This window comes from Vicugna pacos, chromosome 2, assembly GCF_048564905.1.
Source record: "Vicugna pacos chromosome 2, VicPac4, whole genome shotgun sequence".
Classification (NCBI taxonomy): Eukaryota; Metazoa; Chordata; class Mammalia; order Artiodactyla; family Camelidae; genus Vicugna; species Vicugna pacos.
The window spans coordinates 83,603,462-83,628,725 of NC_132988.1; the positions used below are offsets into that span (position 1 = coordinate 83,603,462).

Here is a 25,264-nt window from a genome sequence, read left to right on the forward strand (position 1 = left end):
ATGCAGACCACAGAGGAATTTTAGGGCAGTGAAAATACTCTATATGATATCATAATGGTGAATATATGTCATTATACATTTGTCTAACCCCACAGAATATACAGCAAAAGTGAACCATAATGTACACTCTAGATTTTGAGTGATTATGATGTGTCAACAGAGGTTCATCAATTGTAACAAATATTCTGGTGGGGGATGTTGATAATGGGGGAGGCAGTGCATGTGTTGGGGCAGGAGATATATTGGAAATCTTGCTGTTCACTCAAATTGTGAACCTAAAACTGCTTAAAAAAGTAAAGTCTTAAAATTAAAAAAAAATTTTGTTGCTGTTTTGTTTTGGCTTTAAATGAGGAATTTTGCTTTAAACAAAAATATCACTCTGGTGAGAAGTGTCGATAATGGAGGAGGTTAGCATGTGTGGAGACAAAGGACATATGGGAGATCTTTGTTACCACACCCCTCAATTTTGCTGTGAACTTAAAACCACTCTAAAAAATTGATTTAATGAAAAATATTTTTTAATAAAAAAATTTAATGGGCAAAGAACTTGAATAGACATCTCTTCAGAGAAGATATACAGATGGCCATTAAACACATAAAAATGTGCTCAGTATCATTAATCATTATATAAATGAGAAATGTAAATCAAAACTACAATGAAATAGTAAGCCCATTAGGATAACTATTATCAAAAACAGAAAATGACAAATGTTGGTGAGGTTGTGGAGAAATCGGAACCTTGTACATTGCTGATGTGAATGATAAATGGTGCAAATTGCTGTGGAAAATATTAGGGCAATTCCTCAAAAAATTATACATGGAATTATCATATGATCCAGCAATTTCACTTCTAGGTATATACTCAAAAGAACTGAAATCAGATTGCTTCTTGGCCTTTTGGCTAAGATCAGGAGTAGAACTGAAAGCAGAAACTCAAATGGGTATTTGTGTGGCTATGTTCATAGCAGCATTATTCACATTAGACAGAAAGTGGAAACAACTCATACGTCCATCAGTGGATGAATGGGTAAACTAATTGTAGTATATACTTAGAGTGAAATATTAGTCAGGCTTAAAATAGAAGGAAATTCTGAAACATGTTTCAACATGGATGATCTTTGAAAACATTTATGCCAAGTGAAATAAGTTAGTCACAAATGGACAAATATTGTATGATTCCATTCATATGAGGTAGCTAGAACAATCCAATTCATAGAGACAAAGTAAAATAGTGGTTACCAAGGCTAGGGGACAGCTCAAGATGGGAAGCTGCTGTTTAATAGGTACAGAATTCCAGTTTGAGATGAAAAGTTCTGGTCATGGTTGCACAGTGTGAATGTACTTAATGCCCCTAAATTGTACACTAAAAAATGGTTCAAGTGGTAAATTTTATATTATTTATATTTTACCACAATATAAAATGTTGATAAAGAGCTAAATAAAAATTCTTAAAATGAAAAGCTAAAATAAAAGAAATAAAAATATCAGCAGGTAAGTTTATCAAATAGGTTGGACTATAAATATGGAAAATATGAAAAAATAACAAATGAGATATATAGCATTTTAAGTTGTCATCTCAAATGTATAATTGAGAGAGAAAGGGGTAAAGGATTATTTGAAAAGAGAGTTGCTGTGAATTTTCCAGAACTATTAAAAGATACTATTCTATAGTTTCTAAAAGCCCAGGGAATTCACACAGGACAAATAAAAAGAAATACACAACTAAACACATTATGACAAAACTGCAGAAAACTATATGGAAAATCTCAAATGCAGGCAAAGGAAAGACAGATTATCTTCCTAAGTCTGAGGTTGACAACTGAGTTCTCAACAGCAACAATGTATCCAAAAGGTAATGAAACAATATAATCAATGTTTTAAAAGAAAAAAAACTATACTCAGAAAAATTATTTTTACAAAAAGAGCAAAATAAAAATATGCTTAATGTAATTGAGAGAATAATGTCCTAGCAGGCTAGGGGGAATTCTCAAGATTGTACTTCAGGCTGAAAGAATTTTCCAGCTGGAAGTTCTGAGGTTCAATTGAAAAAAAAGAAAGTGGTAAGTAACAATGGAATACTACTCAGCCATAAAAAAGAATAAAATAATGATATTTGCTTCAGCATGGATGGACCTGGAAATCATCATTCCAAGTGAAGCAGGCCAGAAAGAGAAAGAAAAATACCATATGATATCACTTATATGTGGAATCTAAAAAAAAAGACACAAATGAACACAGAAACAGATTCATAGACATAGAAAACAAACTTATGGTCACCAGGGGGAATGGAGATGGGAAGAGATAACTTGAGAGTTTGAGATTTGCAGATACTGACTACCACATTGATAAACAACAAGTTTATACTGTACAGCACAGGGAACCATATTCAATATCTTGTAGTAACCTATAATGAAAAAGAATATGAAAATGAATATATTATGTATGACTGAAACAATATGCTATACACTAGAAATTGACACAACATTGTAATCTGACTATACTTCAATTAAAAAAAGAAAACAATATTAGTTATTATTATAGATAAAAAGATTTCTAGAAGAAAAAAGACGAAGGAAAAAAGAAAGAAAGAGAAAAGAAGAAAGAACAAACAACAACAAAAACCCCAAAAAATCTGAATGGGCAGGTACTATATCTAATATCCCGAAATTTAGTAGCTTAATACAACAAGTATTTATTATCTCATAGTTTCTGGGGAGTCAGGCATTTGTGAGAAGCAGGTGGTTCTGGCTCAGGGTCTCTAATGAGATTGCAATCAACATGTCAGCCGGGGCTGCAGGATCTACTTCCAGTTTGACTGACTGACATGACTGTTGGCAGAAGGCTTCAGTTTCCCACCACGTGGACTTTCAATAGGGCTGTATTTTGGAGTGAACTATGTCTCCCCCTAAATTTGTATGAGGAAGCCATAACCCCACATATGACTGTATTTGGAGACAGGATGTTTAAGGAGGTAATTACAGTTAAATAAGGCAATGAGAGTGGGGTTCTGTTCTGATTGGACTGGTGTCCTAAAGAAGAAGAGACACTAGAGCATGTGCCCTCTCTGCACACACACAGAGGAAAGGCCGTGTGAGCACACAACAAGAAGATGGCCTCCTACAAGCCAGGAGAAGAACTCTCACCAGAACCAGCCTTGCTGGCCCCTTGATCTCAGACTTCCAGCCTCCAGGACTGTGAGAAAGTACATTTCTACTTAAGCCACCTGGTCTGTGATATTCTACTGCGGCATCCCAAGCAGATTAACATAGGCTGCTTGAGTGTCCTCAAAACAGGGCCACTGGTCCCCTCAGAGCAAGTGATGAGAGAGACCCGAGAGGAAAAAGCAGCAGCAGTGCCTTTTACGACTGAGTCTTGGAAATCACACAGTGTTTTCAGTTTATTAGAAATGAGACACTGGGTTCAGCCTATACTCAGTGGAAGGAAGATTAAGCTTCACCTCTCAAAAAGAGTATGAAAGAATTTGTGAAGATATTTTTAAACTATCACAATAGGTTAAAAAGATTAGATATAGTTGAGGGCATTTTACAACTATATGGCAGTGGGTGACAGCAAACCATCTTACCGGGGATGTTGGAGGGCAAAATTTGGGGCTGGTAGAATGATAGAATTGTGAGGAAGTCTCAGAAAGGAAGGTAATCCAGACGGGATGATCCTTAAATCCTATGTAAAAATCCATACAAATCCTTAATTGTCAGCTAAACTCCATATGCATGTAGGAGACCCCAGGAAGCCTGGCAAAAAGCAACCACTAGAAGGTGAAAGAACTGAACTGATCTGAAGTTTCGGCTGCTGTCCATTTCAATTGTAATAGTTGGTGTTGAGTCTAGCCAAGTTTAACTGCCTGCAAGTATAAAAGTCAACACACTTCAGAGGAACATAAAAAATCATGAATTTCTATGATGTGTCATCCTCAATGTCTAATATTCAATAAAAAGTTAGACAAGAAAAAAAAAAGCCATATTCAAAACATGACTCATACTCAAAAGGAAAGCAATCAATGGAAACAGATCCTGAGATTATTCTGATGTTGACATTAGCCAATAAGGAATTTAAAGCAGCTATTATAAATATATTCAAGGACTTAAAGGAAATGAATTCACAGATGGAGAATGTTAACAGAATTAGAAGCAGTCATTAAATAATCATATGGGAATTCTTGAACTGGAAATATCAACAACTGAAATTTAAAAATTCACTGAATGGGCTTAATAGCAGATTGGAGATGGCAGGAGAGTCAGGGAACTTGAAGATGCATCAATAAGAAGTATCCAATTTTAAGAACAGATAGAAAACTATTAAAAGTCAATAGAGATCCAGTGGACTGAGGGGACATTATTAAATGGATTAACCATGTATTAAAGGAATACATGGTTAACATGTAACAAACTAGGAGGGGAAAGATAGAGGGCAGAAATAAAGTAAATGATGGGTAAAATTGCCCAGTTTGGATCATAAACAAGGCAATACATTTCAAAAACTGGAAACTTTAACGAAGTATGTTTTCTGGCCAAGCAGAATTAAGTTAGAAATTATTAATAAAATACCTAGAAAAGTCCCAAATATTTGAAAATTAGGCAACATTCATCCAAATAAAAATGTCAGCAAAATTCACAAGTAGAATTAGAAATGTTTTTAACTGAATAATAATAAAAATATAACATACCAAAATTTGTAGGATGTGGCTATAGGATTTGTTAAAGGGAAATTTGTAGCTTTAAGTGGCTATATTAGAAAAGAAAAGTTTATAGTCAATGATCTAAGCTTCCACTTTGAAGTAGAAAAAAATATGAGCAAAACACAATAGGATTTTCTTTTTCTGTTAGGTGTTCCCCTTTTTGTTTTTAATATTGGTTATTTGTACCTTCTCAGTTTTCTGTATCAATCTTGGCAAGTGTTAATTAATTAGTCTTCTCTAAAAATTATTTTTTGACCTTGTTAATCTACTCTGTTATATATATTAAATTTTTCTTTTATCAATTTCTATTTTATTATTTCCTTCCTTTTACCTTTGGTTTATTTTGGTTTTCTTTTACCAACTTTTTAGGTTGGATGCTTGTATTTTAATTTGTAAGCCTTTTTCATTTTCAAATATGTTAAATTAAGGGTAAAAAACTCCTTTTATGAACTATGTTGGTTGCAGCCCACATATTTTTGGTATGTGGCTTTATTATTATCATTCAATTCCCAATGCTTTTAAATCCATATTGTGATTTCTTCTTTGACATTTAGGTCATTTAGAATTTTTTAAATTAAATTCCAAATAAATGATAATCTCCTAGTTATCATTTTCTTTTGATTTTTGTCCTTGGTCACAGTACTCAAATTTGTGGACCTTTATTCAATTTCTCCACCTCCTGACCTCTTCCAGAATTGACAGTTGACCCAAGGGCAATGGACCCAAACATAAAGCTGCTCTCTCTGGATCTCCTTTTCATCTGGGATGTTCTTGCCATAATTCTTTTCACTGCCTGATTGATTCTCCAGTGGCTTCAAACTGGTTTTCATCTATATTGTCCAGTTTTACTGGCTGTCCTCAGTAAAAGGCTTGATCCAAAATATCTAGTCTGACATTACCAAATGCGTAACTCCTGCTGGTGGTGATTTTTAATTGTTATGACATATAGAAAGAATGGGGATCAGAAGATCCTGTGGATGGAGAGACCAGTAAAAGACCCTGTATGAATAAAAATCCAAAACTTTGGCCAAAGAATAGAATGAAGAGGAGAAACAAGATGATACTTGTATTATTTATGCATTGTTGCATAACAAATTTCCACAAACTTGGTGAGTTAAAATAACACATTTATTATCTCAGTTTTTATGGGTCAAGGGTCTAAGTATTGCTTATCTGGGTCCTCTGCTTCAGAGTCTTCCACAAAGAGTCAGCTAGAGGTGGGGTGCATCTAAAGGTACAACAGAGGAAGGGTCCACTTCTAAGTTCACTTACATGGTAGTTGGCAGAATTCAGGATTTTTTTGGAGCTATTTGACTGAGAACCTCGGTTTCTAGCTGATTGTTGAGTACATTTTCCTTGTCACGTAGTTGTCTCCATGGCAGCCTCACAATATTGCAGCTTACTTCATCAAAACCAGCAAGTCAGAGAGAGTACTGGCAAGATGGGAATTAGTCTTATGGAATAAAATCACAGAAGTGATACTCCTTTACCTTTGCCTTATTCTATTGATTAGAAGCATGTCATGGTTCTCACCCATAATCAGAGAGAGGATTATGCAGGTTGTGAATACCCAAAGGTGGCAATCATTCAAGGCCATCCTATCCTTTGTTTGCCAAAGTATTCTCTCAAAACAATAGTTAATATGTGACAAACAACTTCAGGAAGAGCAGCAAATAAAACATCAAAGCTTAAGTAACAAAGAAAACAAGGTTAAATTTCATAGAAGGAAATTATGGTTAGACAGAAATTGAACTATGAAAAGATTCCTAGCCTCTTCTAAGATTTAACTTGTGAGTAAGAGTCCCATGAAGCTATACAACTGAAAAGAAGCAAGTTCATCTGGAGTTCTTGAATGCCTATGTAGAAAAAGAAAACAGTGTTCGCATGCTGTGGATTGGTTTTACCTACTACAGTCTTCAAATAATTTTCCATGACTTATACAAGTTTCTTCATTAACACTAGATATATTTATAACTTTGAGAGTAGAGGATACATTCTGTTTATCAAAGTATATAGTCATATTAGTACTGGGAAATGGGGAAAAAGTAGGCCATTTTGTTCTATTCTTTGAAACTAATGATCTAGTGTATCTGTAGAGTTCATGAACAATTACATAGGAAATGCAATATATCAATTTTACACATATTAAAATGCACAATTATGCTAATAGATTTTCTATTTTTTTAATATAGGATCCAAATGAAGATACAGAGTGGAATGAAATTTTAAGAGATTTTGGCATTCTTCCTCCAAAAGAAGAGCCAAAAGATGAAATTGAAGAAATGGTTTTACGTTTGCAGAAGGAAGCAATGGGTATAGTTGTGTATTTGGTGGGCTGGATGAAAGGAATAATACAATTATAACAATGGTAGTGCATTTCATGAACTTAGAGAGAAGACATTAGAAATACTTTAATATAAATCCCACCCGTACTTTTGAAATTAGGATGCTGGCACCTAAAATTCCTAATTCATGTGTTGAAAATTACATGCTAGTTAATATCAGAGCTGACATGCCCTGGTATCTAACCTAGTGGGGTTTCTCTACCTTGTGATTACCTCTATTTTGATCATTCTATATAGAATGTATTACTTGTCAAGGTTTCCAGGTACTTGGGAAAATTAAATTTGTGAAGCCTAATTGATTTTTACATCTATTTTAAATGTAGTCTGATAGTTCTGTGAACTCTGAGGGACTAAATAACACTTTGAACAAACCTGAAGCAGTCAGCCACAATATAGCTTTGTTTGTTGGAGAAACTGCAAAATTAAAGATATTCTTGGTCTCCATTTATGTAATATATTGTTTTTTCTAGACATGTGACTATAAAGTAAAATTAGTTTTTAGATAACTGAATTATCTACAATTTATTTTGTTTTAGTTAAACCATATGAAAAGATGACTCTTGCACAGTTAAAGGAAGCAGAAGATGAATTTGATGATGAAGATTTGAAAGCCATTGAAATATATAGGTACAGTGATTTATTTGGATAATTTAAGAGTTTTTGAATGAAATATTGTAAGAATGAAATAAGAAAAAGCCCTATTTTGTCTATAGAATATATTTTAAAAAGAACAAAACTAATTTTTAAGTAATATTTTAAAACTAACTCACTTTATGTAAGATGGATTTTTTTCCTGATCTTTTTGCCTTGGCTTAAACAAAAAACTCTTCAATAATATATAGCAGAACTTTATCAAGTTACATATGAGTAAAGTAGAAAGTATCAATAGAAGGCCAGTAAAAAGAAGGCCATGATTTTCCTTTTAGCATGATGTATGTCAAGGGTTTCTGTCATTTAATGAATAATTAATTATCAATCATAAACAAATTCTTTCAGAAATTAGAACAAGTGCATAGATTTCCCAACTTATCCTGATACTAAAAACAGAATGCTACAGAAAAATATCTCTTATGAATGTAAGTATAAAAATTTTTAACAAAATATTAACAAATTAAGTCTAGCAATTAAAAAAAAGAATAATACATCCAGATCAAGTGAGATTGGTCCCAGGAATCCAAGGTAGATTTAACGTGAAAAAAATCAGTATATTGGGTTAGAAGCAGCTATCCTCTGGTAGCAAGGAGTACACCCAGCACTTAGTTATTGTTTCATATTACTGTTCTCCAACAAAAGGAGCCAGTGTTCCTTAGAGGACTGCTTTATTCCACAGTGAGAATTGAAAAAGAAGAGTATGAACCTGGAGCATTTTGTGGTATCTGAAAGTTAAGGAAGTGCTAAAAAATTTTTTTAAGGCACAGGAGCCAAACAAAAAGATATTACAATGGCCAGAGTTAGAACAGTTTGAACAACAAAATAAATAATTGTAATATGGGATTATAAAAATAATAATTATCCTTGAGCCCAAAGTGATATAGATAAGTAAATGAATATATAAACAAATTCACTTCTTCTTCACTGAAGATTTCTGATTAATAAGTGTAGATGGAATGAGAAAAATAGAAAAATGACCATCAGAACACCACAGTAATAATACCTTATGGACAAGATCTGCTGATAGATGCTAAAATGAGTGGGTGAAAGTTTAAATAGAAACAGGATATTTGCATAATCTCAAAGTATCACTCCCAAATATTTAGTAATTATAAAGGAGGAAATAGTAAGTTTACAGTGTAGATTTTGGCAGACCCTGTCTTTAGGAAGTGACCAAGATTAATATCCCCAATAAAACATGCTGACATCAAATGACTCCTAATATGATGTAATGAGAACACATAAGCTCTATGTTATCCTTCTCAAAAATGCATAGCCTCAATTTAATCATAAGATACATCAGAGAAACCCAAATTTGAGAGATTTTCTAACAAAAACTGGCCAGGTTGATACCAGGAGAAATGGCAGAGGTAGAAAGCTCCAGGAATCCATCTCTCCACATAGGCAACACTGTACTTGCAGAAACTGTCTGAACTAATGGCTTTGAAACTCTGGAGTCTACTTGAATACTTGCAGGGTGAAGCTTGGCTGATAAATTGCAGTTAGTATTGGTTGATCTCAATCCTTTTTCCCCCATCCCCAAGGCAGGCAGCTGTTTCAACAGCAACCTGTGTTTCTGGCACAGCTTGCTGGAGCCAGGGTAGGCAATGAGAACTTTGTCCTCAAATATCAAGATTCTGTGTTCTGATTGCATATTTCTGCTTCTGAATGCAGAGGTGCAGGCACAGAGAGCAGCTGCCATTGTGTCAACCCCCACTGGCTCAAGTGGCTTCCAGGGGACTTTAAGGAGCTTTATCTGTGTTTTGCTTCCAGTTGGTTTTTTTGTTTGTTTGTTTGTTTTTGTATTTTTTTAGATTTTGGATATACATTTTGAACAACCATATATATGGGAGGAATTTAGAAAGACTTGGGAAAGGTGGAGGCTCAGAAAAGACCTAAGAAGACCTTATGCTTTCATCTCAGGCTGATCCCTGATGCAGGCACACCCTATTAAAAAAAAAATGGGGCAGGAGAAGAATCTGATTTCCAGAGTTATCAATTATAAGAATCAAACGTTTTTCATTGAAAAATCACAAGGCATTAAAAGAAACAGGAAAGTATGACCCTTTTAAAGGAACAAAATAAATCAACACAAAATATACATGGGGAAGCCAGTATGTCAGACCTACCAGACAAAAACTTTAAGGCAACTTAGTTAAAGATGTACAAAGAGCTAAAGGAAGCCATGGACAAAGACAAGAAAACATCATATGAAGAAAATGAGAATAGCAATAAAGAGATAGAAATTATTAAAAGGAACCAAAAAGGCATTCTGAAACTAAAAAGTACAATAGTTGTCTTAAAATATACACTAAAGGGCTTCTAAAGCAGATTTGAACCAGCAGAAGAAAGAGATGATTTGAAGACAGGACAATTGAAAGTATTGAGTCTAAGAAACAGAAAGAAAAAATAATGAAGAATACTGAGCAAAGCCTAATTGGCCTTGTGGTACATTTTTGGTGAACTAGCTAGCATATGGGAGTCCCAGCAGAAAGAAAATGAGAAAGGCAGAAAGATTATTTGTGGAAACAGTGACTGAAAACTTCCCAAATTTAACAAAAGATAATTCTGCAAATCCAGGGTGCTTAATGGACTCCCAGTAGGATAAACTCAGAGACCCACACAAAGATGCATCCCTTAAAATAAGACTTTCAGCCAGTTTCTCATCAAAAATGTTGGAGGCTGCAAGAAAGAAAACAAACAAACAAACAAAATTGTCAACCAAGAATTCCATATCTGAAAAAACTATGCTACAAGAATGAAGGAGAAATTAAGACATTCCTAGGTAAAATCTAAGTGAACTTGTTACTACTAGAATTGTACTGAAAATTAGCTAAAGGAGTCCTTTAGGCTGAAATTACAAGATACTAGACAGTAACTCAAAATTATGTAAAGAATAAATAACATAGGTAAAGGTAACAAGATAGGTAAATATAAAAGCCAATATTACTGTACTTTTGGTTCTTAACTTCCTTTTTTCATATGATTTAAAGGGCAAATTCATAAAGCAGTAATTATAAATTGATGTTAGTAGACACACTATATATAACAATGTAGTCTGTAACAATAACAATATAAAGAGGGAAGGATGGAGATGTACAAGAGCAGTGTTTGTATGCTGTTTAAGCTAAGTTGGTATTATTCACAGTGCGTTATTGTAAGATACTAATTTTAATAAATCCTCACTAAGAAAAAACTAAAAGAATATAGAAAAGGAAAGCAAAATGGTGTATCACAAAAATCAACTAGAGTACGGAAATACAAAAAGAAGCAATGATGAAAGAATTGAGGAACAAAAAGCATACAAGGCATAGAAATACAGAAAATAACTAAATGGCAGAAGTCAGTCCTTCTTTTTCAGTAATTACTTTGTTGTTTCAGTTCTAGTGTATTGATAGTGATGCTGTCGGCTAGGAATGCCTGAGGTGCTCACCTGGGCCTGTGTGACTCATAGCTGTGGCTGGACTGGTTATTGTGGCTCTTATTATGATTTTAGGATGCACTTCAGCAAGAAACTGTCAGGGAAATTTGAGGAACAAGATTTATTCCTCATAAGTCCTGAAGAATACACAATGTGCCCGAGAGCCACTCAGCCAGGTCTCAGAGAGAGGGAGGAGGGTAAAGATCAGGGGATGTGCCTTTATTAAGGTCCATTGATAGGATATCTAGGTTTCTTGGGTTCACTCTTTATTGGCTAGTTTGGAGCATAAGAGCTGGAATTAGGGCACAGGAAGGGAGAAGAGGGGTCACTCAAGTGGTCATTTATCTAGGTTATGAAGGGCTCTCTGAAAGAAAGCGTTTTCATGGGTGGGGAAGCCTAATTCTTTATCTGGTTGTTTTGCTAGTAGCTGTGTCATACAGTTGGCAATATGGTTTCAAGGAGGATGGATGTCTTTTGAAATAAATGCCTCAGTAATCAAAAGCTTAATGTCAGGCACTTACATTACATACTTTAAATGTAAATGGATTTTAAATTACTCCAATTAATCTCCAATTAAAGGCAGAAATCGGCAGAATGAGTAAAAAGAAACACATCCAGATCCTGGAAACCAAGCAATTTGAGAAAGATCAAAATTGTTATAACACTATAACAGTGTCATAATGACATAAGGATAGATATACAGACTGAAGGAATAGAGTAGAGAGACCAGGAAGAAACCATCTCATATACAGTCAGATGATTTTCAGCAAGGGTGTCAAGACCATTCAGTGGCGAAAGAACAATCTTTTCAACCAATGGTCTAGGAAAACTGAATATCCACATGCAGAAGAATGAAGTTGGACTCCTACTTCACATTATGTACAAAGGTTAACTCAAAATATATCAAAGACCCAAATGTAGGAACTAAGACTATAAAACTCTTCAAACAAAACACAGTGAGAAATGTCCACGACCTTGGATGTGGAAATGATTTCTTGGATATGACACCAAAAACACAGGCAACAAAGGGAAAAAATAGATAAATTGGACTTCATCAAAATTTAAAATATTTGTGCATCAAAGGACACTATCAAGAGAGTGAAAACACATCCTGCAGAATGGGAGAAATTTTTTGCAAATTATATATATGATAAGGGATTACTAACCAGAATGTATAAAGAATGTATAAAATATGTATAAAGAACTTCTAAAATTCAACAACCAAAAAACTAAATAACCCAATTTAAAAACATTCAAAGGGCTTGACATTTTCCCAAAGAAGGTATACAAATAGAAAATAAGCACATGAAAAGATGCTTAATATCATTAGTCATTAGGGAAATGCAAATCAAAACCACAATGTGATTCCACTTCTCTCCCACTAGGGTGGTTATAGTAAAGGAAAATAACAAAAATGTTGGTGAGCAGGTGGAGAATTTGGAACAGTCATACATTGCTGGTGGGAATGTAAAATGGTACACTGCTTTGAACAGTCTAGAATTTCCTCCAATGTTAAACATAAAATTACCATGATCCAGCAATTCCACTCCTAGTTATATATACCCAAGAGAATTGAGGACACAAAATGTGTACGTGAATGTTCGTACCAGCAGTACTCACAGTTGCCACAAAGTACAAAGAAACTTACTGGCCATCACCTGGTGAGTGGATAAACAAAATGTGGTATATTCATACAATGGAATATTATTCAGCCATGTAAAGAAATGATGAATTGACATATGCTACAACAGGACTGAACCCTGTAAATATTATGCTAAGTGGAAGAAGCCAGTGACAAAAGGTCACATCTTACATGATTCTATATATATGAAAAATCCAGAATAGGAAAATTTGTGAGACAGAAAGCAGATTATTAATTTTCAGGGCCTGAGAGGGAGGACGAGGGAGTAACTGTAAATGGATATAGGGTTTCTTTTGGGGCAATAAAAAAAATTCTGGAATTAGTGGTGATAGATACACAACTTCATGAATATTTTAAAAATCACTGAATAATATACTTTAAATAGTTTAATTTTATTGTATATGAATTATATTACAGCTTAAAACTAAAAATTGTGGAGAAATTGATATGATCACTTTGGAAAATAGTTGGGCAGTTTCTTCTAAAGTTACATATACATTTAACATATAACCCAGTTACATTCAGTTATATTCCTGAATATTTACTTGAGATAATTGAAAGTATAAATTAATACAAAGACTTGTACAAGAATATTCATAATAACCAGAAACTGGAAACAACCCGAAAGTCCATCAATAAGATGACTAAAGTAAAGTAAATGAATAAACAAATCGGAATGTGTTCATGAAATGGAATACTACTCTGAGAAAGTAATCAAACTGCTGATACATACAATAACTTTGGTGAAATTCAAAAATGTTATACTGAATTAAAGAAGCCAGACACAGGAGAAAATTTAATATATTATCATATACATCATTTTTAAAATATGATTTTTAATGAAAAAATAATTTCTGAAATTGACTCAATAAGAGATAGAAAAATATAATTGAGAAGAGCGCCTGTGTCTTAAAATTTGTTGTGTAGCTGATTTTTCTCTACTTTTCAAGGCATAGATATTTCTGTTTCTAGAGGGATGGCAAGCTTAGTAATTTACTACATATAACATTGTTATATTATTGATAATATAATACTATTATCATAATCAGACAAGGCTAGTACAGATAGGAAATAGACTCATGGTTCTTAAGGTGGTTAGTCAAAATAATCACCTAGCATAGTTCTGAAAAATTTAGATTTCTTGTGTGAATTGATTTCATGATAGTGAATAAGCTAAATTCAGACTATGGGAAAGTTTGGACAAGCAATCAATCTGATTTCCTTCAACAAAGAAATTTCTAGGGGAAAAAGAGATAGAAAAGAATCTGTGTATTAAATGAGATTTTAGAGATATAATAACTACTCTATAAATCTAATTTAGATCCCCACTTGAATAAATAAACCTAAAAACTGGAGAACTTAACTCTTAAAAATGGTTAACATGGTAAATTTTAAAATTTTATGTGTATTCTACCACAATTAAATAACATTATTAAATGGAGAATAGGATTATTTGAACAATATCTGAATATATTAAAGAATTGCCATTGTTTTAGGTATGATTATGCCATATGAATTAAATTTTTTAAAACATTCTCATCTTTTAGAGATGTATTATGACATATTTACAGATGAAATGACATGATGTCCTATATTTGTTTCAGAAGAACCCTTGAAAAGGGGAGTTATTGGGGTTAGCCATGAAAGAAGACTGACCATGAATAGAAATTATTGACGGAAGATGCATATATCTGGGATCTCTTTACTACTGTAAATGTTAATAAACGTCCATTATATAAAGTTAAAAATGCATATTCCTGAGACCAGCACCAAGAGTTAATATTACTGAACTTCAGGTTGAGTCTCAGGAATATGCACATCTGTGGAACCTGCCATTCTCAAGTGATTCTCATATAGGATGTCCGCATGCCTCAACTTGATAAATACTGCTTTAGATCAATCTCACTTTTGAAACATAGATGCAAACATCTTAAAAGAAATATTAACAAATAAACAGTATTTTAAAATAATCATATGTAGTGAATTATTAGGGTTTTTCAAAGAATGCAAGTGTTGTACAGAGATCACCAACCTACTGATGGAATCATTTATGTCAGCAGAATTTATTAAGATAATTAATGCTAGTTGCTGTAACAAACAGCTACAAGATCTGTGGTTTCACACAGGGAAGTTCCTCACTCACAGGTGATGTATGTCTTATACTTCTGGGCAGCTCTCCTCCAGGTGATGACAAGGGATCTGGGCTCTTTTCATTTGGAGCTTCATCAGCTCAGAATCCTTTACGTCCAGGGTTGCAGACCAGGAAGACAGTATGAAAGATGGGGTGGGACATTTCAGGGATAAGTCATAGAAATGCACATACCTTTTTCACTTATGTTCCATTGGACGGAATCCAGTCTAATGGCCCTAATCTAACCGCAAGGGAAGCTGGCAAATGCAGTCTTCCTGTGAGTCCTGGAAGAAGCTGTGCTGATGACAACCCAAATGGTCTCTGCCACAGAGATTAAAGGGAGATATTATACACAGAAGTTCTTTCACTTGCATATTCCACATCAAAAGTACAATTCTAATTGCCATCAAATTCTGGCATTATTTCAATATCTCTGTTGTCACTTCGGATCTAAGGAAAAAGGGACCCGTAGCCTTTTAAAATTTTACTTGTCCTTAAGAGAAAATTCTGTAGTCATCTTGATAGTGCTGACTTAAAGCAAATTCCCCATTTAAATCCAAAACAAAAACAGCAACAACAACAAAAAATTTTAAGACCTTTTTTTTTTAAAGCAGTTTTAAGTTCAAAGCAAAATTGACTAGAAGGTATAGATTTCTAATTTACCTCTTGTGCCCACACATGCATAGTCTCCCCCATTACCAACATTCCCCACCAGAGTGATATATTTGTTATAATTATGAACCTGCATTGATACATCAGAATCACCCAAAGCCCATAATGTGCATTATAGTTCATTCTTGGGTTTGGACGTATATTCATCATTATGGTACCATACAGAGTTTTTTCACTGCCCTAAAAATCCTCCATGGGCTGCCTATTCATCCCTCTCCCCTGCCAATTCCTTATATATTTATTGTCTTTGTGGTTTTGCCTTTCCAGATTGTCATACAGTTGGGATCATATAGCCTTCTCAGATTGGCTTATTTCACTCAGTAATATGCTTTTAAGATTTCTCCATGTCTTTCCATGGCTTGACTGCACTTTTTTTTTAAGCACTGAATAATATTCCATTATCTGGATGTACCACTGTTTATTTATTCATTCACCTAGTGAAGGACACCTTGGTTGCTTCCAAGTTTTGGCAATTATGAATAAAACTGCTATAAACATCTGTGTGTAGATTTTTGGGTGAATGTAAGTTTTCAGCTCCTTTGAGTAAATACCAAGGAACTTGATCACTGGATCATACAGTAAGAGTATATTTCATTTTGTAAAAAAAAAAAAACAAAACACTGCCAAACTATCTTCCAAAGTGGCTGTACCATTTTGCATTCCTACTAGCAATGAATGAGAGTTCCTGTTTCTTCAGTCCCCTCCAGCATTTGGTATTACCAGTGTTCCAGATTTTGACCATTCTAATAGATGCGTAGTGGTCTCTATTTTAATTTGTGTTTTCCTGATGCCGTAGATGTGGAACATCCTTTTATATGCTCATTTGTCATCATCTATTTCAATGAAGTGTCTGTTAGGATCTTTAGCCCATTTTTAAAAATCAGATTGTTTTCGTATTGTTGACTTCTTACTTTTTAGAGTTTTTTGTATATTTCAGATAACGATTCTTTACTAGATATGTCTTTTGCAAATATTTTCTCCAGTCTTTGCTGAAGATATTCTGTAAATAAAAAATACTGCAAACCATATCAGTAAACAAAGAATGCTGAAGCCAGCCACTGCAGCCCCCCCCCTCCCCCGCCGCCAGCCTCCGAAGACAAGCCTGCAGCCCAGCCTCTGCAGCCACTCACAATGGTGCACTCTGAGGGGACTCAGAATAATAAAGAACAAGATACTGGCCCTAGATAGCTAGATGCTTGTCAAAGGAATGAATTCAATGAGCCCAAATGTTTGTTACCTCCCATACGTAGAAAAGCACTAAATTCTTTAACTTGAGATGCCTTTTTTTCTTTAGATAGCAAATAATCTTTTATTGTTCCAACTACCTGGTCTTTGTTAAAAAGCTTCTATATATCCTAGCTCCTCCCCTACCTCTTCAGAGCAGTCCCTCAGGGCAATCTGAGAGGCTGTCATCCCGGCTAGAGTCCTCCCATCAAATAAAATATAACTCTCAACTTTCAGGATGCGCATTTATTTCAGTCGACAGTTTCTAGAGACAATAGTTGTTCCAGCAGTTTTCTGATCCCTAGAGTAGTTTGATATTAGGACACTATTGGAACATTAGTTTCAGATTCCCCAGTTTCTGGATTGCAGCAGAGAAAGCTGTTCCCTTGGTAGACCAGTTTTGCAATGTCATTCTGGGAGTCATTCGTAGTAGCCAAGTCTGGAGCCTCCTCCTTCATCTTTCCACTGAGTTTGTAAAGCCCTTATTTCCTCAGATTAAGCTTCTTGCTGCTTAAAATAGCTAGAGGGCTTTCTGTTTATGCACCTGAATCCCTACTGATATGATTGTTAGGTGAAAAATGCAGGCCATTGAACACTTTGTCACTTCCTGATGGCAAAACTAACCCAGGTATGTATGTCTTTCCGTGCCCAATTCCACTGAAAATAACAAAGGAAAATGAGGAAGAGAAGGTGAAGGAGAGGAAGAAGAGAAGTATTTGATTGCACCATTAAGTGGGGCATTGTGCCATCACTGGAACAAAAACTTTGAAAAATTTGAAAGATATTAAGCCAATGAGATCAAACTGAAGGAAGTTAATGATAGTGATGCAAAATACTCAATACAAACAAAATAGGGCTACCCAAAGACTGGAGTATGTGTAAGTTCTGAATATCTGGGCCAGTAAAGGGAAAATTGAAGGACTTCAGTTTGAGAACGATGAGAGGACCCTAGACTTGGGTTACTATTCTTGACATTCTCCTCTAGGCTTAATTTTGCTTGGATTACTTGTTATATGAAGTGAGTGGTTTTACTGGACATGTTTCTAATATGGGAAATAAGGACCCAGTGGTATTTACTCAAAGGAGCTGAAAACACACCTGAGTGTGTTTTAAAACACACTCAGGATTTTGTATGTATTCAGGTGAAATCAACAGATCAGGATATAACTGCCATTATTATTCTCAGGTCTCAAGAGTAGGGGCATGCCCCACAATGCAGGGCCACAATGGGAAGCACCAGAGTTGGTTAAGAAGCAGGAGGAGTGAGGGGATAACATAGACATGAGCCATTATGTAGTTTCTGTGGGAAAGACAAGCTAGGCAGGGTAAGCAGGTTTAGGACTGGCAAGTTTGTATGATTTTGGCAGGCTCTGGACTATAGTGTCTATCTCTGGTTGTCTGGTACCTGGCCCAGGGATGATTTGGTCAAGGGGGTAGGGGCTCAGCCCAATAGAGGAGGTGGCTGAGGGACTGGGCTCTGGATTGGTTGGTTTATATTTGAGGAATGTGCTCTCTGGTGAGTGTTACCTCTCTTTGGGAATTAGCTTGCTCCTGGGAGGGGCAGCCTCTCCAGGATCAGCAAGGTCCCAGGTGCCAGAGGATCAAGAATACAGAAAACAGGAAAATATTGTTAATACACACAGAAAGAAGGGGAGTAAGTACTCCCAGATAACTTAGAGATACAGAGCAGTAACTTTTTGAGATACTTGTAGATGTGTCAGAAACCATTTGGATTTACTTCATGAGTTCAAGTATTTAACACCTAAATCAAAGTATGTAAATTTTGAAAGAGTTGTTTAACAAAGTTTTAAGATTCCCCATAGATGAATAACTAGGTAACATTTATTGAACACTCACTGTGTGCTAGGAAATTTACATGTTTACATTTAATCCTGACCAATCCCATGAAAGTCTGTATTAGTATTATTCACACTGGGGAGTAACTGAAGCTTGGAGAGATTAAATAAGTGGCCCAAGTCCACACTACTGATAGTGGGAGATGGCATTTAAACCGTTTAGTCTGATATTAGAGTAATCATTCTTCTCTACCATCTCTCTACCTGCAATAAATTTATAATAAGTAACTATACATATTCACAAAGGCTTTGAACTGAAACTCAGCATGATAGTTAAGAGCATATAAGTGGGGAAAATAATAGTATTAACTTCATAAAGTTTTTCAAGGATTAAATTAATGTAATGCATTTAAAACAGTTCCTGGCAACATAGTAAGTACTCAATAAACGTTAGTTATTATTATTATGTATATTTTTCCTTAATAAGTATCTAACCTGTATATGAGAATTTGTTGGCCCAATGTCTAAATAAACTATATTGATATGATTAAGACTTAGTATTAAATAAAAATAGTCAATAACTAACTTCTTATACTTTGCAATACCCATGATAATACATATTCCCATATAAAAAAAGAGAAATTGGCATGATAAGGCCATTAATAGTTATTCTGTCATCATTTAAAGTGTTTGATACGTACTAGCATTACATCCATTGCTCTAAATTGTTACTGCATATGGGAATGGCCTTAAGAATGTAACAATTTTCTTATGTAATTTAACTTCATTTTTTTAATTAGAGAAAAGCGGTTACAGGAATGGAAAGCTCTTAAGAAAAAACAAAAATTTGGGGAATTAAGAGAAATTTCTGGAAATCAGTATGTGAATGAAGTCACAAATGCAGAAAAAGATGTGTGGGTTATAATTCATCTATACAGATCAAGGTAATTATCATAGCTTTTTGCAAAATGCTCAATACTAATGTTTTAAGATACATATTTTTGGCTTTAATGTTTTATAAAGCATATAAAAAGACTAATCAAGAAAAAGAAATAAAGTAAATTAACTATACTTCAACTTGAAAAAGAAAATTTAATATATCTATAGAGTCATTGGCTTCAGGGATTAAATTAAGTACTTTAATATATTTTCATGCCTAATTGAAAGAACTTGTCATACTTCTTAGAAAAATAAGTACTCTTGGTAGTTAATTTTTAAAAAACTTGACAAAAATTTGAAACCCACAGAAAAGTAGAAAGAATGATAAAGTGAGTACTCTAAATACCAGCCAGGTAGATTCAACAATGAACATTTTGCTGTATTTGTATGATTGTATGTGTGTGTATTTATAGAACCGTTTCAGACTTAAGTTAGGCAGTACGTATTTTTCTAATATTACTTTTAGCATGCCATCCACTAAAATAAAGCAGTATCTAGATTTGTAGCAGATTATAATTATCAAAAGAAATGATATATGTGTGTTCTGAAATGTAAATTAAGCACATAATGCATTTACTTTGCTTTTCTTAGTTTCTTGTTCCATAAATCGTTAAATAACATCACTTAATATTAAGAGGATTTCTGGGGATTTTCTAGATGCTGGAGATGCAGAGACATCTAAGATATCTGCCTCTGCCATTAAAGAAATGTTGGTGCAGTAGAGGGAGACAATTAAATGTAATAATAATATCTTTTAGGTCTATGTTTGAATTCTATACAGAGTAAAGACACTGAAGAGGGTGTAGTAAGCTCTACCCTTGGAGGATAGAAGAATTGAACTTTAATTCTTGATGTTGGCCTCAAAAATTAAGATTCCCCAAGTTTATGGAGTTGGAGGACGCAGACAGGCTGAATGGGGTATTTTGAGTGGAGTATACAGCTCAATCCGAGGTACAAACATAAGTGGCATCATCTTGCTTTGGAGGACTCTACATAGTATTAGCAGGCAGACATTGTTGCAGGAGAGATCAGCAGGTGCTGGACCATGGAGAACCTTTAAAGTTATGCGTAGGAGCCCAGACTTTGTCCTGAAGGCAGTGACGAGCCATTGAAGGATTTTATGCCTGAGGGAAAAGCATTTGCTCCACGATGAGATTTTCATGCTGAGCTAACTTTTTCAGCAGAGTCTAGAATGAATTTGGGGAACCAAAACTTGGAACACAGAAACCATTTAGGACAATCTGATGCTGCTCAGATAAGATAGGTAAGGAATAAGACAGCAGAGAAATAGAGGAGAGGATAGATACGGAGGAGATAAGGAGATAGAATCAATATGATGTGATTACTTATTAGATGTTGTAGAAGAAAGGGAGATGTTTGACTTGAGTGCCAAACTATGAAAATACAGAAGACAATGCCTGATGGTGTAGTTTAGATGAAAAAAGCCACAGAGAACTCCAATGAGCAACCCATGAGCCAATATCAAAGATTACTAAATGAATGTATGTTTATATATGTCAGATGAAAATAAAATATTTAAGTTAAAAAAGATATTTTTGTGATTCCCCACTTTGAATATATATATTTGAATAAATATATATATTCATTTATTTATATATATTATATATATTTACCTTTGGCCTCCCTTTACCCATTTCCCTTACCCTCCATCCCCCTCACTCTTGACAGTCACCAGTCTGTTTTCTGTATCTATGAGCATTTTTTTTCTCTTTCTAGATTCCACATATAAGAGAGGTCATGTGGTATTTGCCTTTCTCTGTCAGACTTATTTCACTTATTATATTGTCCTTGAGGTCCATCCATGTTGTCAGAAATTGGAAAAATTTTATTCTTTTTAGTGGCTGAATAATATTCCATTATATATACACACACCACAATTTCTTTATTTATTCCTCCATTGATGGATACTTAGGTTGTTTTCATATCTTGGCTATTGTATATAATGCTGCAGTGAATGTGGAGGTGCATATGTATTTTCAAGTTAGGGTTTTTTCCTTCAGATAACTACCCAGAGGTAGAATTTCTAGATCATATAGTAGCTCTATCTTTAGTTTTTAAAAGAACTTCCATACTGTTTTCCATAGAGGCTGCACCAATTTATCTTCCTACCAACAGTGCACATGCATTCTCTTTTTCCTACATCCTCCCCAACACTTGTTATTTCCTGTCTTTTTGATGATAGCCGTTCTAACAAGTGTAAAGTGATAGCTCATTGTGGTTTTGACTTTTATTTCCCTGGTGATTAATGATGTTGAGCATCTTTTGATGTACCTGTTGGCCATCTGTATGTCTTCTTTGGAAAAAAGTCTATTCAGATCTTCTGCCCATTTTTAAATTCGATTGTCTGGCTTTTTGGTATTGAGTTATATGAGTTCTTTATATATTTTAGATATTAGTTCCTTATTAGCCGTATGATTTGCAAATATTTACTCCCATTCAATTGGTTGCCGTTTCATTTTGTTGATAGTTTCCTTTGCTGTGCAGAAGCTTTTTAGTGTGATGTAGTCCCACTTATTTATTTTTGCTTTTGTTGCTTTCACTTTTGGTGTCATATTCCAAAAAATCATCTCCGAGACCTATGTCAAAGAGTTTATTATCTATGTTTTCTTCTAGGAGTTTTAAGGTTTCAGGTCTTACATTCAAGTCTTTAATCTATTTTGAGTTAATTTTTGTGTATAATGTAAGATAGCGGTCAAGTTTCATTCTTTTGCATGTGGCTGTCCAGTTTCCCCAACACTGTTTATTGAAGAAACTGTCCTTTCTCCACTGCATATTCTTGGCTCTTTGTCATAAATTTATTGTCCATATATACGTGGGTATTTATTTCTGGACTCTTTATTCTGTTCCATTGATCTTTGTGTCTGTTTCATGCCGATACCATAATGTTACAATTACTAAAGCTTTGTAATATAGTTTGAAATCAGGGCACATGATGTCTCCAGCATTGTTCTTTTTTCTCAAGATTGCTTTGGCTATTTGGTTCTTCTGTGGTTCCACACAAACTTTAGATGAATTTGTTCTATTTCTGTGAAAAATGCCATTGGTATTTTGATAGTGATTGCATTGAATCTGTAGATTGTTTTAGGTATTATGGGCATTTTAACAATATTAATTTCCAATCCATGGGCACAGAATATCTATTTGTTCTTCTTCACTTTCTTTCATTAATGTCTTGTAGTTTTCAAAGTACATGTTTTCCACCTCCTTGGTTAAATTTATTCCTAGATATTTTATTCTTTTTGATGTAATTATAAATGGGATTGTTTTCTTTATTTCTCTTTCTGATAGTTCATTATTAATGTATAGAAATACAACCGATTTTTGTGTATTGATTTTTCATCCTGCTACTTTACTGAATTTGTTTCTTAGTTCTAACAGTTTTTTTGATGGCATCTTTAGAGTTTTCTATATATAAGATGACATCATCTGCAAATAGTGACAGTTTTACTTCTTCCTTTCCAATTTGGATGCCTTTTATTTTTTTCTTGACTAATTACTTTCACTAGAACTTCCAATATTATGTTGAATAAAAGTGGCGAGAGACATCCTTGTCTTGTTCCTGATTTTGAGGAAAGGCTTTCAGCTTCTTACTGTTGAGTATGATATTAGCTGTGGGCTTGTCATATAAGGTCTTTGCCGTGTTGAGGTGTGTTCCCTCTATATCCAGTGTGCTGAGTTTTGTTTTTTGGGTTTGTGTGTGTGTGTGTGAAATAAGGTAAGCAAATGTATTAAGTATAAAAGCTAGAAATTGGTAAAGAAAGTCTAAACAACAAAAAAAATACAAAGTCTTTCCCCAGGTGCTGATAAGAACCTAGTACATTATCATTGATTTCCATTATCAGGGTGTGTTTAAAATGGAGCAAGAACTCAAACATACGTGCAAAGCAATTTGAGTGCAGAAATCTGTATTCTTCCCTGATCATTTATATCTGTCTAATCTACAATGAACTAAACATTTTTTTTCTCAGTGGTTCACCTTTATCAAGTTTTTCCAGAGTATACATTTGATTTTCATAAGAACTATTATTTTTCCTGTTGCACTTTTATTTATTTGCTAATTTTTAATAAAATGTGCAGTTGGCACAAACAGGCGTAGAGGGAAAAGGTAGACAAAGTCCAGGAGGATCACCACCTGCCTAGAATAGGCAGTATGCCCTGGTGTGAGTCACTCAGTTACTTCACCTTCAAGAGCTTCACCTTCGACTGTGGGTGTGACAGGTTTTAGGAGTTAAGGATACAAAGCAGAATAAGAAGCTTTTATGGTATAGTGCAAGAGGCCATTTAAACATTATGTGTATATATATATATTTTGAAAATACAAGAGAAAAAAGTACTAATTTTGTCTGATCAAAGTATCTTCCCTAATTAAGAGTACACACTAGCCTTTCTTTCCTCATACACTATTATTTCAAATATGCTCCATATAAATGATGAGGAACTGAGTACAAAGGAGAGATACACTTCTACTGAATTCAGGTTTTTTTTTTTAAGAAAATATGGATAAAGATCAGATTTTTTTTTTGGTTGAGGGCAGAGGGGAGATTAAGTTCATCGGCTGTTGATATCAGAATGGATAAGATTGCCCAGTGAATGTGTCTAGGATGAGAAGAGAGTCCAGGACATAATTATAAGGAATATCTACATTGGAGGCATAGAAACAGAAAAAGGAAGTCAAAGGAATAAAAAGAAATTTAATAGAAAGTGTTATCAAAGAAGTCAAAAAAGGAGAGTTTTTCAAGAAGGGAAGTAAACAGAGCATAGAGGTTTTTATTATCTTTTTTGCTGGGCTGTGACCAGGAGAGAGAGTAGTCATTAGAAGGGGAGAGAATGGGAAGGGACTTTTTAAAAAATGTAGTAACTTGGATATGTTTATGTAAAGTGGAGAAGAAAAGATTAAGAGAACAGGAGAGTAGGGAAGCTGAATAACAAATGGAGGAAGATCCCATTGGAAATGGAAGGAGTGTGGGATAGAAGATTAGCTTTGAAAGAATTTGATAAAGCTGTGCGTGAGTGATAGACTGGAAGAGAAGGGACTAATCAGAGCATGAATGTAATGAGAGTTAAGTGATAGAGCTGGAGAAATTGCGGGTTTGGGTTACATTTCCAATTGATTTTAAATTTCTGATGAGGAATAATTCTGGATAATGGGGAACAGGACATGGCATGTCAGAGAAAAGGGTGGATGAAGTTTGTTAGAGTAAAAGAATTCAAGGAAGTTTGAAATAAGAACTTTGGATGTGATTATCTCATGTGGAAATAAACCCATGATGATAAGAATTGGGATCCTCTTGTTTCAGTTCAGAATTGCTAAAGATTTCCCTAAATGTGTCCAGTTTTTTTCTTTTCTCTTTCCTCCCTCCCTCTTGGGTTCTATAAACTGGCTCAATTAAATTGATGCTAAGTCAGATGTGGTCAACCTCAGCTAGGCATCAAATTACCATGGTAGCAAGCTTCCTAGGCTATAACAATGTTTGTAACAAAAATTACTGTAGGGTAGGGCTGGGGGTAGAGCACATGCTTAGCAGGCACGAGGTCCTGGGTTCAATCACCAGTACCTCCATTAAAATAATAATAATAAAATAAACTTTAAAATAAAATAATTTAAAAATCAGAGAACTCATTATTTCATCATTACTAAAGGTAACAATAGAGGATGGCAGTTGATATGCTCTTGTATTGAAAGGATATCTAAAGATATATTTTTGTCATGGAGATGTTTCACTTAC

General features: G+C 34.4%; 1 protein-coding gene across 1 annotated transcript in view; it reads left to right on the forward strand.

Moving 5' to 3' along the window:
* PDCL2 (phosducin like 2) overlaps nt 1-25,264 on the forward strand; it is a 33,224-nt gene that overhangs the window by 4,082 nt on the left and 3,878 nt on the right. The window contains exons 2-4 of the mRNA XM_072943602.1: nt 6,889-7,009; nt 7,578-7,668; nt 19,379-19,522. Coding sequence (XP_072799703.1) covers nt 6,889-7,009; nt 7,578-7,668; nt 19,379-19,522 — 356 coding nt within the window. The remainder of the gene's footprint in view (nt 1-6,888; nt 7,010-7,577; nt 7,669-19,378; nt 19,523-25,264) is intronic.